The 15,256-nt window shown below is 42.2% G+C and overlaps 1 protein-coding gene and 1 long non-coding RNA gene across 4 annotated transcripts; one reads left to right on the forward strand and one right to left on the reverse strand.

The window, feature by feature from the left end:
- Nucleotides 1-1,181: 1,181 nt before the first annotated feature.
- On the reverse strand, nt 1,182-2,540 carry LOC146685231 (uncharacterized). Its single transcript, XR_014917165.1, has 3 exons — nt 2,279-2,540; nt 1,466-1,683; nt 1,182-1,379 (listed from the first exon to the last, which is right to left on the reverse strand). It is a non-coding gene; the product is annotated as an uncharacterized LOC146685231 (long non-coding RNA).
- A 51-nt stretch (nt 2,541-2,591) lies between these two features.
- Nucleotides 2,592-14,770, forward strand: drc7 (dynein regulatory complex subunit 7). Of its 3 annotated transcripts, none has more exons than XM_085443881.1 (18): nt 2,592-2,681; nt 3,627-3,708; nt 4,181-4,319; nt 4,435-4,560; nt 5,440-5,634; nt 5,726-5,878; nt 6,320-6,538; nt 6,618-6,752; nt 7,916-7,982; nt 8,133-8,261; nt 8,609-8,737; nt 9,431-9,645; nt 9,769-9,981; nt 10,093-10,203; nt 10,328-10,423; nt 13,068-13,214; nt 14,138-14,277; nt 14,418-14,770. In XM_085443881.1, exons 2-18 carry the CDS (start codon nt 3,674-3,676, stop codon nt 14,503-14,505), a joined length of 2,337 nt encoding a protein of 778 aa, XP_085300007.1. In that variant the 5' UTR covers nt 2,592-2,681; nt 3,627-3,673; the 3' UTR covers nt 14,506-14,770. The 3 variants fall into 3 exon arrangements, with proteins under 3 accessions (XP_085300007.1, XP_085300009.1, XP_085300008.1); XM_085443883.1 differs by having other exon boundaries at nt 3,658-3,708; XM_085443882.1 differs by having other exon boundaries at nt 2,614-2,633.
- The last annotated feature ends 486 nt before the right edge of the window (nt 14,771-15,256 follow it).

Consider the following 15,256-nt stretch of genomic DNA (forward strand, 5'->3'; position numbering starts at 1 on the left):
GCAGTCTTTGTCTCTTTCAATGCTTAAACACTGCTCTGTCCATTCCCATGTCTTGTCATTGTCCTCACGTTGATGAAGAGGATATTGAATAAACCTTCCATAATACTTGAGAAGTCCCAGATATTTGCACAGTTGACTCACATTTTGTGGAGCAGGCGAGTCCATCACTGCTTTGACTTTTGATGGTGCAGAAAAGAATAGCTGGGGCTAGTCTACAGTGTCTGTGGAGGCTCCTGTGAGTCACTGGTGTCAATAGTTCTCGTGTTCTCATCAACACACATTTGCAGGTATGCCTGACTGGGATCAGTTTTGATGAATTTCTTTCTCTCCAGCCAAACTTGCAAACAAATCATCGATGTGCGGTACTGGGTATTGTTCTAACTCCAACACTGGGTGTACATTGACTTTGAAATCCCCGTAGACTGTCACTGCATCATCTTGTTTCATTACAGGTACTATAGAAGTGGCCCACTCACTCTGGCTGACTCATTCCAGTACACCACCCTCAACAAAGTCTGTAATTCATTGTCGACCTTTGGCTTAATAGCATAAGGAGCAGATCTTGCTTTTACTTTCAGGTAAACGACTGTCAGGCTTACATCTTCACTGTGCAGCCTTCGGACTGCAGCCCAATCAAGTTTTATTTTTTCCATTCACAACTGACCAACCAGAGAACACCACGTATAATGGCAGTTCCAAAACTGACCATTGGTTCACCTCTATACGTTTTTAAAATGAGGTTGGAGGGCTGCAGTGGTAGGTGATGTAAGGTCTTTTTTTTTTTTTTGGGGGGGGGGGGGGGGTAATTTCGGAAGAATTATGTCATGAAGCTTGCCAGTTTTGTTTTTAGATTTATCTGTGGTGAATATAAAGTTTTATATTTTAAAAAATCCCTTAATAATAATAATAATAATGGATACTTTATTGATCCCCATGGGGAAATTACTTGTTTTTCTCTGCATTTGACCCATTCACTCTGTGAAGCAGTGGGCAGCCCACTAAGCAGGCGCCTGGGGAGCAGTGTGTAGGGACGGTACCTTGCTCAGGGGTACCTCAGGGTAGCCGTTAAGTGGATTCGAACCGCCGACCTTCCGATCATGGGGCGACCACTTTACCTACTGAGCTATCCTTGCCCTTAAAAGTGTTGTTTAGTGTTTCATGGTCATATATTGTGTTCCCAGACACGTCTTTAACAGCACATACTGTTGTTTTTTCCTTTTAACTAGTTAGCCAGAAATCGACCAGATTTATTACTATGTTCAAAATTTTGCAAGCAAAGTCTTTCTACTAAGAGTCAAACCTTAAATACTGTATGTGTAGGTTTAGGATGGAGAAAGGTTCGGGCACGTGAAACACAAGGAGAGCACAGGCAGGAACTTCTGCAACAGAGAAGAGAAGTATCACTGGACTGGGAAACAAGTGAGTGGGTTGAGTTCAGTAGTACTTGTGGATGGTATGTCCTTACCTGTAGATGCAGGCCGACTGGCATAGGAGGGGTAGCTGTGAGAGTGTCCAGGGGAGGAGTATGCAGGTGAGATGGATCCAGGTTCCAAGGGGTCCAGAGGGGAGATATATCCACAGTTGACACGACGGTCAGGAGAGCAGGCTGAGCAGCAGGTGAGTGTGAAATCGTTTGTCTGCAGGTAGACCGATAAGCGCGACAGGAGATCGCTCTGGAGACAACTGGAGATGGAAAAAACGTTAATCCAAAAACAGGGGAGCATGAATAACGAACACAAGGAAGTCCGAGTTACCACCAACGGTAGCAGGATGGTAGAGGGTGGCAGGCAGCGCTGGTTTAAGAACCCTCCAGATAATGGCCCGGAAATTAGGAACAGGTGATGTGCTGACAAAACTCCACCCCAGGGGACGAGGACGTGGAACTGGTCTCACACCCAACCAGGCACCGTTTGATCCTTCCATATACTTTTCATTTCTGATTACTTTCTCTAAGAATGTGCTTTCTCTTGTTGTCTCTTTTCACTCAGTATGTAAACTTCAGTATTTATCAATCACAGTTCAAAAGTTGGTTTCTCAAAAATGACTTATTCTGGGGTTTTTCAGCATAATAAAATCCAAAAGGTTTCTGTTTCTCTGTCTTTTTGGCTGCTCCACTTACCTCATACACAGGCCCTTTGTTAGTTCTGATTAGATTTAAGATTTGATAATAAATTAAATTATAGCAAGAATATCTATCATCCAAAGCACATAGATTAAACTCTGTCACTTTGTGGTACATTACACCCACAAAAGCTGAGTTTTAGGCCTTTTACTTCACCTCTGGTTGGAGCTGAGACGAGGGATCTCGGTCTTCTTGACATTTTCAATGCAGGTTCAAAGGGCAATAGCTTCACTTTCCAGGCCAAGCACCCCATCTGTAGGCACACATGTTCATCTTCGAAGTGTACTTTTATATAATTAAAGGGAGGATTTTGGAGTGGCTTGACTATCATACTGAGTTCAGATCAAACTGGCCCAGGAAACAGAATAAATTTGGCATCTCTGTTTCAAATCTTCTGAAGTTTTGTTCTGTTCTAAGCCTATTAACTCCGAGGGTAATTGAATGCAGCTTACCTTCACGTCGTGACGTGTGGCTGTTACCATGGACACGAGGCAACGACAACGAGTGAGGAGTGAGTGTCACGGATGTGAAGTAGCTAAAAACAGTTAGCGGAGCCCGGGTGAGAAAAAGTTTATCCAATTTTCAAAAAGTTTGTTTGTTTCTCACTTTAGTTTGATAGTTACCGGAAATTAAAAAGCACGTTTTAAACGAGGTTACTTCTGTATGTGGGACTGCAGACATGGTTACCACAGGGAACTAAAACTGAACTGAAACGGAAATAGATGTGAATTTTATTTCAAAGAAAAAATAACTTAAATCTTGAATCTTTGAAAAACACACAGAAAAATAAAAATATAGAGCTGATAAAAACTCAAAACGACATTTTAAATAAAGAAAAGTGGAATTAATGAATAACGGGGGACTACAAGAACTGTTGGCTTCCATTTATTCTTAAAAATAATTGAAAACATTTTATATAATCGCACCGAAGCTGCAGAGCGTGGCCAGAAGGTCCCACACAAACAGATGCTTCTACCCACGTGATGATAACATGCCCAGAGACAGCAGGGACACCGCCATGAAACTAAACTATTTATTGTATTCAAAGTTTCCTTACATTTTAAAAGTAAATGAGGTGTTGTCCAGCTCAATACGCACTACTCATTTCCAGAGCAGAACTCTGGCATTTTAAAGTTGTGTTTAAGTTTGTTTTTACAGAAGATTTTTTAGCCTCTTTTTTTAAACAATAAGAAAATACTGACAACAAGATCGAATTTGATTGAATTATTTTAATTGGCAAAATTGTTTTAAAAAAAAAAGTAGACAAGATGCTATTACAAGTGCTTCACGTGAGAATGTAAAATCATATCAAACAGGCAGTATAACAATATAAAGAAGGTATAAAATCAAATAAAACATATTACACATGAACGTTACCCAGATGCCTGTCTAAGCAGATGTGTTTTAAGCTGCGTAGTGGGGGAGGTAAACTCTTCCACAGCATTGGAGCTGGTGTGCTTTTCTCATGTTTTTTTTCATGTGTGTGTTTATGTGCAAACTTCAGGCGCACATAAACATAATTAACCTTAATCCAGGAGGAGCACAGCCCTGATGGAGCAACAAGTTGCTGCTTCCGAGAAGCTTCTGTAAGTTCTTTACACTCATTCAAAAACTACACACACAGCTGAAGAAAATACAAGACAAGCAAAGAGCTAGTTGTCTAGACAAGACTGTCAGGGAGTTCTGGAGGTTTCTTCCTGTTAAAAGGGAGTTTTTCCTTCCCACTCTCGCCAAAGCCTTTGCTCACAGAGGGTCGTCTGATTGTTAGCTTTTCTCTTTTTCTCTTGATTACCCCTTTAAAGTCTGAACCATGAAATAACTGACAGAAAAATCTAATTTATTTAAAATAGAGGTTTAGTTTTGTTTGAAATCTATTCTGCAATTTATTAAGATTTTTCTGAGAGAAAAATTCCCACCAATGATGTAGAAGTCTCAAAAGCTCAAATACGAAACATTAGATGTTCAGGGGTTAATGTAGGCTCTTTACCCTACAATGTAAAGCACTGTAGGGTAAAGCTGGTGGCTTTGAGGTCGTCTTCACCTGTTCTCCTTCTTCAGGCCCAAGTCCTACAGGAGCAACTCTCCAGAAGAGATTCGACTGTTAGCCATCGCAGAAAACTTCCAGCGTCAGTACTCGCACTTGTGTCCTGACCGCAAACAGCTGCTGCTCTGTCCTGTAAACGAATGTGGAGTAAAGGTAGGTTTATCTCACTCAACCTTTTTGTCTCTGAAGAACAGATCCCATCGGACCTTCACATCTGCAAACACCCTAAATACTTTCTGCATCGCCGTCTGTCTCTTCTCATATTCAGAAGTTTGTGTCGACGTCTCTTCGTCCAACGCCGACCATCCACTGTGAACTGTTCGACTGGCAGGGCTGTGCCTCTTTTGTGGCCGACTTCCTGTCGTTGGTCCCTCTGGATCCGCCCGTGGAGCCGGTCAGAGAAATGTTTGAGTTTTAGGAGCAAACCAAATATTTTTTGTATTCTGTGGTTGAGAGTTAAAGCACATGTTAGAGAGGACGTCTTTTATTCTGCTGTTTCTGATTTGTGAAACCGTAATTTTCATCATTCAGATAATTATTGCATATAATGTAATTCTAATATGACAGGCTGCTTGTGTTTAGCTGCACATTAACTGCGCGTCATCCTGTCATGTCTGTATGCAGACACCTCACATGACCAGCAACTGATGATGTCACACTCAGAGAAACGTGTTTCTGAGAAGCTGAAACTGGAGCTGGACTTGGTTCTGTTTGTACTCTAACAGAGATCATTTAGCAGACAGATCGGTGCAGCATCTGCAGGGATGAGGAGTGTTTAGGTGAAGGGAGAGTTCAGCCCGAAGGCAAAGAAAGTTCATCTGCACCCAGCAGCCTCTCACCTGCTCAGCTCCATGTCAGACAAACACATGGTCAAGACTTCCTCGGTCCTTGTAGATGAGACCAGAGGAGAAAGTTCAGACTGCTTTAAGCTGATAGAAAAGAAACAGCAACTCAGATTTGGAGTACAGTGACCCAGCCTGTGCTAACAGCCACTGCTGCTGTGCAGCATCTGGACATCTTCACCTGACTGTCATGCCTCTGAGAGACTCAAGTGCAGATTTTAGAGAATCAGGATGTTTTCCACAGCTTCACTTGTCAGACGCTCTTCTTTCTTTTATATACAGTCATTGTTCTGAACATGTTTCAGCTTTTCAAGATGGTGGATGACAAAAGAAACAAGGCTGCAGAACATAATCATATTCACATCAATAAATGCACACATGCGTGCACCTTCTCTCAGTGTGTGTCTGATTGTGCGTGTCTCCCATTGCAGCCGAAGGTCCTTTCCTCTCCCACCTCGGTGCTGCAGAGTCAGAGAGCCACGTGTTTTGAGTATGCCACTCTGCTGTGCAGCCTGCTGCTCGGCGAAGACTACGATGCCTACTGCGTCAGCGGCTACGCCGTCAAAGAGATGTGTCTGCTCGATCAGAGCATGCAGCAGTGCCCCCTGCTGGACCCCGAGGTCAAGGTAAGTGCGTGCAGCGTGCACATGTGGTCGACAATCAGATTGTTGACTGCCAGATGTGAAAGTGACTTCTTGGTTGTGTGTTTGCGTGCAGGCTGTGCAGGATGTGACCCCAGAACAGAAGGACCAGGATGATAAATACTCAGTGAAGCTGCAGCTGCAGCTCAAGAGTCGTTTTCTGGCCGAGCAAGAGAAGAAGAAGCAGGAGGCTGAAGCTGCGCTGCTTGTAAAACAAAAACAACAAGAGGTAAAGTGATCTTTTCTCTACAAGAGCGACTGCATCTATGCTGCAATAAAGGCTCTCATGAGATATGACATTTATAGGCTAAGAGTCACATGCACAGGATCTATGTAAGAACGTCTGTTTACAAGACGAGGTGGTGTTTACCCTGCAACAGCAGCTCATCCTGGGTGCCTTTAACATAAGCTTGTCTGTCTTTTACTTTCTGTTAATTAAAATTAAGTGTAAGATCATATAAAAGCATTTACATAATTTAATTTGACTTTTAAACTGTAGCTATTTTTCCTCCTTTGCGTTTTTCATGTTCATCGATGTATCTCATGTGTTTTCTGTTGGATTTTTGTGAGACTGGTTTGAAGTGTTATACAAATTCACTGAATATTCTGACTGAAGATCAGTAATGATGGTGTATGTTGTGTCATCACTATGAATTCTCTGTGCGAGCAGGAGAAAGATCGGCAGCTGGCCGACCCGCTGCGAGGCCTGCGGGTGCACTGCTGGGTGCTCGTGCTGTCGGGCTGTCGGGACGTCCAGGAGAACGTCTTCGTCGACCCTCTGACTGGGATCAGCTACCCCACCAACAGTGACAACTTCCTGGGCATCGAGAGTGTGTGGAACAACCTCAACTACTTTGTGAACATGCAGGACTGCAGTAACGGCTGTGCTGTGAGTCCATGTGCACGGTTAGAGTCAAAATAGCAGAGGCAGAACGGAGCAGGTTTGATGAAATATTCTGCGTGTGTAGGACATGATGTTTGACCTGGATGATTTGAAAACGTGGGAGCCAGTCTTGTTTGGAGCATCAAGCAAAAAGCAACTGATTCAAGAAGTCCTGAAGAGAAAAGAGGCTAAAATGATGGGCAAAGGGAACCTGGTGCAGGTACCGAATGCATGTGTGTTTCTCTGGGTGTCAGAAAGCAAAAACCTTAGCTGATTGAAATTTGTATGTTCTCCTCAGCAGGCCTGGAGCTCTTCTAGCTTTCATACATATAAGCCCTAATGTCCTGAAAGGAAAATCAGAAATCAAGAAAATCTCTGGCTCTTTGGGGACAAGGTGCATTAAAATGTGCTTCCAGGCTGTGATACACAAATGGCAGCAACAAGCATGGAGCAGGGGTCACCTGTATTTCAGTATATCTGATCCACAGTTAATATCATCAAAAAATACCACATATACCAACCCCAGAAGAAGTCAAAATACTGCTGTAGAAGCTGTAAATAGATTCATGATGTTACGTCTCCTGGCTAGCCTACGGGCTAAGAGGGACTCACATAAAGTCCCTCCTAATTTAAAGCTCTGGTTCAGACTGACATTTATAATATAACAAACTTTTATTTTCTAAATCCCTAATAGAAAAAAAAGGAACTTACCTAACTCCAAAGAAAATCAAATCTACAAAGATAATCTACCTAACGAGCACATAAACGTGAGAAAACGAGGATCACAAAACAAAAGGAGCCCACAGAGACAATCACAGCAGCGTGAGCCTGCAGAACCCAGTGAGTCGGCACGCAGTCAGAATCGCTCCACAGAGCGCTCTGATGACTGATCACCCAATCAGGACAGAGGAGGTGGAGCCTAATGCCTCATTTGGGATTTAACAATAAATACAACAATGTACGACCGAGACAGTCGTACATTTTTACTTCATTAAAGGAAATTTAAAGGAAATATTTGACCTCTCTGTCTGAATGACAAATGAAAGGATGAGGCTCTTAAACAGTTAGTACACACTTACTTCCTGCTATCAACAACTCTGTTAACAACAGTTCTTCTTTCAACATTAGTAATTTAAACACTCAAACGAGACTCTCAGAGTGAAACGCTGGCGTCCTGTGCTGCAAAAGTTATGCTGATATTTTCAGCTCTGTGTTGTCATTTCACTTCTTTTCATTTATTTTTTAGTACATTTCTATTAATTTCCTGAGACGAACTGATTCAGGTCATTTTGTGAATTTAAATTTAAATTCCAGCTCCAGCAAATGAAACACGATTTTACTGTGAATACAATAAATGTCAATTGAACTTTCTTTGTCTCGAAGGAGGGCGGGCCCAACATTTTGGAGATGCCGAGATCCTGGGTCAGCTACATTGCCATCTCAACAGAAGGTAGGCTCTGTTTGTACGAACATTACCTTGTACATTGTTCACCAGTTTTACTTCAGCTTTAGGAGTTCAAGATTTAACCTCTAGAACCCAAACAGACGTCACCTGATGCTGTCAAACCTGCACAAATACTGCCTCTTCTTTATTATTCAGCCCTGAAGAACCGCTGGCCAGGAGGAAAGAAGGTGATCCGCTACAAACAAGCCCAGCTGGAGAGGTTTGCCACGTCCAAAAGGTTATACGGCGTTGTCACACGACTGATCAAATACAAAGACCGAGGCTGTGAGTGCCAGAGAAACACGCTTTTCTGTCTTCATGTAGACGTGAATGTGCTTTTCTTTACAAGGAAAAAAGGGGAATTCATGAGTTTCTGGAAAATCTTTCTCAATTGATTTGGTGCAGTTCTCCAGCAGGAACGTCTCCCAGCAGCGCTCCTCATGCACTCCTCAGACGTTCTCAGATTCCTGAGATTTTCTCAGTGTACTAATCTTTTTAAAGTTGGTTTGTAAAATATGTAGTTTTTGATATTTTTAATAAATTAGACAACTTCTTTTATATTTTTAGTTCGTTAGTGAGATGATTTATGGTTGTGTTGTTTGTAATGAGTAACCTGTGAGTGTGCGTTGAAGGCACTGAGGTCGCCACGGTGAAGGAGTGGTATCAAGGCAGGAGCGACTTCCTGGAGGAGAAGGAGGTGGACAATATCAATAAGATCACCACAGAGCGCTTCAGACATGGAAGAAAACGTCACCTGCTGTGTAAGCTGGCTTTCTGCAGCCGTCCTCAGAGGCGCTGTGTAGTAACATTTTTCATGTTAGATCTTAATACAGTGCAGCCGAAGGCACCTAAAATACATCTGACAAACACCAGCAGCTGTTTTATTCTAGAAATCATCAGTTTAAGAAAGTTTGACTCAGCTAACATTACAGCTCGGCTCAGGCTGAACATCCTAGGTAACACGATCGCGTCATAATCTGTGATATAGATAAGAGCCGATGGGCCCTTTTTAGCTGCTCAGCGTCTGATTGTGGAGTTTGCAGACAAACAGACAAAGAGAGACTTCATGTGTTATACCATCAGTCTAAGTCGGGGGTATTACTCATTCCAGAATGACTTGTCGTTAGCCAATGAGCATGCAGTTTGATGGTCATACCCTCCCCCAAAACAGAAACAGCAGTGTTCATCACGAGCTCTCAGAACGGGACTTCGTAGTCCAGTGGGCAATGTTATGATGGCGATGTCTGTCTTTTACACAGTCTATGACTGAGTTTTGGCGTCAGCTGCAAGCTCCCGAGCAGCTCAGACATGCAACTGAACGTTGTCACTTGCTCCATGTGTGAGCCTTCAGCAGCTTTGGAGTGAGCAGGAAAATAGTGACTCATTCTAAATGATAATGTCAGAGAAGTGATGAACGAGTGAGCTGAGAGTAGGTGTGTTTCTTTTTCGTTCAGTTTTGAGGGTCAAATCACTTACTGTGGGCACTGAGGTTGAAATGCACTTCAGCGGTGCTCGCGTTGACGACCTGGTGCGGAGGGTGCTGTCGCCGAAAGAATTAATCGAGCTCTTCGAAGGCCGGAGCGACTTCCTCCATTACCGGCACGTCTACTTCAAAAAACATATCCAGCTGCTCAGCGAGAACTCACACATGGAGGAAGTGCCCATACTGGTAAATGACAGGAAACAAACACACAGATCACTTCGTAAATCTTCGTAAAGATTGCTTTGTTTTTAAAAGCCACAGGATGCTTATGTGGATGTGTTTGGTTTGTTTTGTTTATTGCTCATCCAGAAAGTGGTAGAGCGTTTCCATAGAAACGGCTCCAAACCAGCCAATGAAGACGTGGCTGAGCGAGTGTTCCTGATACCAGAGAAACTGATTGAGTTGAACTACCACTTAACGGAGGACCGATTGATCCCTTCAAAGATCAGCTTCATCAAGCCACTGGGCTCAGAAAAAAGGAACGCACAGGAAATCTCTCTTGACATGATCTCCACCTTCCAGGTACACGTCGCAAATGCATGACAATACATACAGCAGATATCACAGTTACATTTTTTCAGTCTAAAAGCTTCTAATCTGCCTCTGGGTTCATGCACTCCACTGATACTTAAGGTGGATCTATCTGCGAAGCCGTTTACAGCCGTAACCCTGCATAAGATGCTGGTGGAACTGATGGAGGTTGAAGAGAAGGTGACTCATCATGTTATGTGGTCGGTGAAAGAGGTAACCACACCCTGGATTAAAAGAGTAGTCCCCACAACGCCTTCATTCTTAAAGTTTTCCCAGGGTAATGAGGAAAAGTACCTGTAAGTTCAGTTAAAGATGTTCTGTATTGATGTGTGAACAGATGAGAGACGTTGTGACCCTCCGTGAAAAGGAGACTAAAGAAATGAAGCTGTGGAGCCGAGCAGCTGCCCTCGTCCACAGCAGGGAACAGAAAAAGGTGAGACACCAGCTGTTTCTTTCTCTGCTGCTCACATTCCCCGACTTTTGTTGCCCCCCTTCCACATTTTTGAGATGTGTTGCTGCCATCAAATTCAAAGCAAGATGTCCCAGTGAAATGCATTTGTATTTTATTTGGATTTCACACAACATTCGACCTCCTTCACAATAGGGGATATCTAACAGCTGTTTTTACAATCTTCGACTACTTTAAGAAAGTTAAACATTTGACTCACTGAAAATTTAGTAGATTATATATCAAATAAAGACTTTTACAAATATTTACACACAGAAATGTTGTTTAAAAGAAGACCAGGTCCCTCGAGATTCCAGATGATTCACATCTGTTAGTTTGATTTTTTCTTAAGTACAAGTAACACAATCAGTTTACATCCAGATTGTGCTCAGGCTTGAATCTGGATAAACATTCATGGCTAAGAACTTCCTGGTATACTTTTTTTTAATGTGTAATAGACAATGATCTGTTGAACAAGATTGTGTGACTGGCTTTCAGAACTTCAGTGTGTAATGTGTAAATGTTCACATATATACAGATCTCTGTACTAGTGATGTGAATTCCAGCTCCTTCGGCTCCCAACCGACTCTTCAGGTTGTTTTGCTGCTTTAATTTATTTATTAGCAACAACAATATACAATTATGCACAAAAGGAATTACTAAAGTTTAAAAAAATGTGGTTTTATTTATATATGTTTATAAATAAATGCAGTGGCCCCAAGAGACAAACTCCAAAACACATTGCCAGCGTTAACTGAACTTCCAAAACAGAGCTGCCTAGATCAAATTCAATTACATAACTGAAAGCAATATGCATTGTTTGTGTATTTATACACACATATTCAAATGATTAAAAATGTTCATTTACCTGTTACTACCACACACCAAATCCAGTCGTTGGTACTTCCTGGCTTGTGTAGCCACGAGGTAACAAAAGCTAAACGCTGCGCCCGAGCGTCCTGGAGCACTGCTGTTGTGTTTTCAAATTTGTACGTATTTTGGAGTTTGTACGGGCCATCGTGAATATACTTTTATTTATTTACTCCACATAAAATGTAATAAATAAGCTATATAATGCAAAAAACAACTATTCACATTTAAACTTTTAACTATTTAAATTTTCAGGTTTTTCCTTTTAAACAAATTTAAAGTGAAACAACACAAAATACTGCAAACCACAACACAATAACATATAAATTACAATATGAAAACAAAAAGAAGATGCACGTCCTCTGTCACAGCGGTCCTCAACCTTTTTTGTGCCACGGACAGTTTAATGTAAGACAATATTTTCATGGAGCCTTTAAGGTGTCGCGGATAAATACACCAAAATAAAATGAAACTGCAGCTTTACCTAATGTCAGCGCTACTGTTACTCATTTTATATTAGGATTTAAAAATCTAGCTGGTGTTGGCCTGGGGAGTAACCTTCAGTAATAGTAATAAATCACACACCAATACTACATTCAATACATTACAAAATACATTTTGGGGCATGTATTCTGTAATCTGTAGTGGAATACATTTTAAAACAAACTTCCCATCCAATTCTATTTATAAAGCACTTTAAAATACGCAGCACAGGACCAAAGTACAGAAAATAAGTTAAAAACAATAGAATAAATAAAAAATAAATAAAACACATAATACATAAAAATTAAAACAGCCCTATATTAAAAAAAGAACACAAGATAAAACAGCATAGGCCTTCCCAACACTGGTGGTGAGTCACATGGCAGGGTCAGATGTGGCCCTGCAACAAGGGAGAAGCTGAAAGCAGATTCTTCATTGTCATTCAGTACAGAGAAGGTCCGGAGAGAAGCACAACAGTCTCCACCTATCTAGACCTCCACCTAACACAGTGGAGGCTCTGTCATGGCATGGAGCTGCTTCTTTGCCAGTGGTGTTTGAGATCTTTTAGAGCGGTGGCCCCCAGGCTGTGGAATGCTCTCCCGCCATCATTACCTTGATTGGATTTATTCTTTTAAAAAGCAGCTTAAGACTCGTTTATTAACATTGGCTTTTTTGTATTTCTGTGAAGCACTTTGTGGTTTTTATGCTGTGAAGAGTGCTATATATTGCTATAGATTGGCAACAGTTTTATTTTTTAGCATCGCAATCAACCCAAACACGCGGCCAGTGCAGGAACAACATAGGTGGGGAGGAAATCACCCAGTGGGTCACTATCAGTAGTGGACTGGCCTCACCAGAGCCTGGATCTCATCGTTACTGAAGCAGTGTGAGATGGTCTCCCAGAGAAAAGGACCAAAGGCAGAAACGTGGAGTCTGGGGACGGACTTGTTTTCTGAGTCTGCCTCAAGTGGCCATTAGAGGAACTGCAGCTTTTGATACTCAGGCGGTTTCATTTTTCAGCTCTGGAGTTTGATGATGGATGAGGCCCGCTGTCTATCTGTGGAACCTCTTTAATATCAAAACAGCATTTAAAAAAAATGAATTAAACATCTGTCTTTTAATTTGGAGTAATATTGTCTAAATCTCTTGCTGCTGTTATAGGTTTTGATCTTCTTTGTTATTTTTTTTTATCTCAGGTGTTTGTTGCAGTTTATTTTCTTTTTTTTAAATGATTCTTGTTGCATCAATCCTTTTGACTATTTGTGCTTTTTTTCAGGAAAATGGTGAACTTAAAAACATTTTGCAGAAGTATCTGTCTGAGGAGATCGACAAAGACCAAGATGTGAAGAAGGAAGGCCTGAATCCAAATTTTGACATCGAAACAGAGGAGAAAATTAAAATCATTCAAGAACAATACATGAAGGTACCAGTGAAGCCTCACACAGTGACTCTGGGTGACCAGTTTTGTTTGCTGCACAGGTGGGCCTGTATAGTAAAATGGTAAATGGCCTGTATTTATATAGCGCTTTACTAGTCCCTAAGGACCCCAAAGCGCTTTACATATCCAGTCATCCACCCATTCACACACACATTCACACACTGGTGATGGCAGCTACATTGTAGCCACAGCCACCCTGGGGCGCACTGACAGAGGCGAGGCTGCCGGACACTGGCGCCACCGGGCCCTCTGACCACCACCAGTAGGCAACGGGTGAAGTGTCTTGCCCAAGGACACAACGACCGAGACTGTCCAAACAAACTGGCAACCTTCTGATTACAAGGCGAACTCCCAACTCTTGAGCCACGATCGATGGTTCTGTTGTCTGGCTTCATAGAAGTCATTTTTATTTTTGGATGTTTGATAAGTAAATTCGGGTAAATACACTTTGCAGAAACTTGTTACAATCCGTCCAGGTTCTTGTCCTTTGGTGGACGGTAAAACCTTCTCGATGGGTGCCAGAATTCTTTCCTTTGATAAAACCCTGGACAACGTCTCATCTCAGACTAAAACAGTCATTTGATGTACATCAGTGTTTTCTTTTAGTTAGATTTGTAAGTACATACTGTCCATTGATGTAACAGGATCCAGAATCTGGGGTAAAAATGTGCCAAACTGAACATGTGACCCGGCATGCTGCTTTAACGGAAGATAAAGGCTATAACAGCTTGTTTTAGGCAGATAAACTAAGAGCTGTGCAAGATAAACAAGGACTGTTTGGACTGTGAGTCACACAAAGCTCTTCTAGTAAAGTACAACAATAATATGTGGCTGGAAGTCAGAATGGTGACAACAGAAGCAGCGAGGGTTCAAACAAACTAACATGGTTGTTAAAAATGTGTGTTCAGGACATAGCAGAGGTGGAGAAGACGCAGGAGGGGTTAAAGATGAAATTGGACGAACTGAGAAAACATCGGGAGCGGGACCAGCAGCAGCACTGCAACGAGATAAGAAGCCAAGTTAAAGCCGCCCTGCAGCAGCTGCACATGTACCCACACCCACCTCAGCCCAATTTTCCAAGACACACCCAAAGATTCACGTTTAAAAACACAAACTTATTGTGTGTGTGTGCGTGCGTGCGTGCGTGCGTGCGTGCGTGCGTGCGTGTGTGTGTGTGTGTGTGTTCAGGGATATGCGGAGCGGAGAGGAGACACACAAGGATGTTCAGGAGGATCTCTGCCAGGAACTGAAGCTCTCCTCTCTGACGGACAGCTGAGCCGCACACACCTGTCGCCTTTTTGTTTTAACAGTAAAAACAAATATTGGTGTTTATTCGTTACACAACCAAATGATACAACTACACACGTGTCTGCTTTTGTTTGCTTTGTTTTTCTTCATCTTTTTATTTTTGACATTTAGATTTTTCAGGCCGTGTGTAAGACTTCATACAGGAGGGTCCTCTGTACACGACTGCCTCTAGATCTGATATTTATGGTTGTTGCTACGAAATCAATCAACAAATAAATACAAATCATAAGGTTTCTGGGGTCCTGCGATTTCATGATTCAGGTGAAGCAAATATAATCAGGGAAGCAAAATGGAATACGTGTGTGTGAAAGAGAGGGAGACAGATGGAAACATTCAAGGAGTCAAGAAAGTGAATGTGGATGAGTTTAAATACTTGGGGTGGAGCGGGTGGAGATGAGTGTCAGGAGGGATTTGTGACAGAAGGAGAGCAGCAAGAGTGAAAGTTAAAGACCTGCTGTGATGTTTGGTTTGGAGACGCTGTGTCGCCAGCTGTCGTCGCTCCCGATTCTTGGATTCTGACCCGGCGGAAACACGACTCGAGACGGGCGTCTCAGTTCAAGAACTTCCTTATTTACCCATGTATAAGAGGAGATGTTCACAGCGTGAAGCCTCCCGCAGATCTGAAGGGCAGGCCCTCGATCTGTCACATGTATACTTTTTCAAAGTTCCTCGTTCAGAGCCTACTTTTCCTGTTATGTAGTACTCTGTGTTCCTGTACC

This window comes from Copadichromis virginalis, linkage group LG20, assembly GCF_057382275.1.
Source record: "Copadichromis virginalis isolate Kocher_CV1m ecotype Utaka linkage group LG20, C_Virginalis_male_GT1.1, whole genome shotgun sequence".
In the NCBI taxonomy this organism is placed as follows: Eukaryota; Metazoa; Chordata; class Actinopteri; order Cichliformes; family Cichlidae; genus Copadichromis; species Copadichromis virginalis.

Coding starts and splice junctions, on each gene's coding strand:
- drc7 (XM_085443881.1), top strand. CDS start 3,674: ATGGAGCAACAAGTTGCTGCTTCCGAGAAGCTTCT. Junction 3,709..4,180: donor GCTGCTTCCGAGAAGCTTCT/GTAAGTTCTTTA, acceptor CTCCTTCTTCAG/GCCCAAGTCCTACAGGAGCA. Junction 6,539..6,617: donor ACTGCAGTAACGGCTGTGCT/GTGAGTCCATGT, acceptor CTGCGTGTGTAG/GACATGATGTTTGACCTGGA.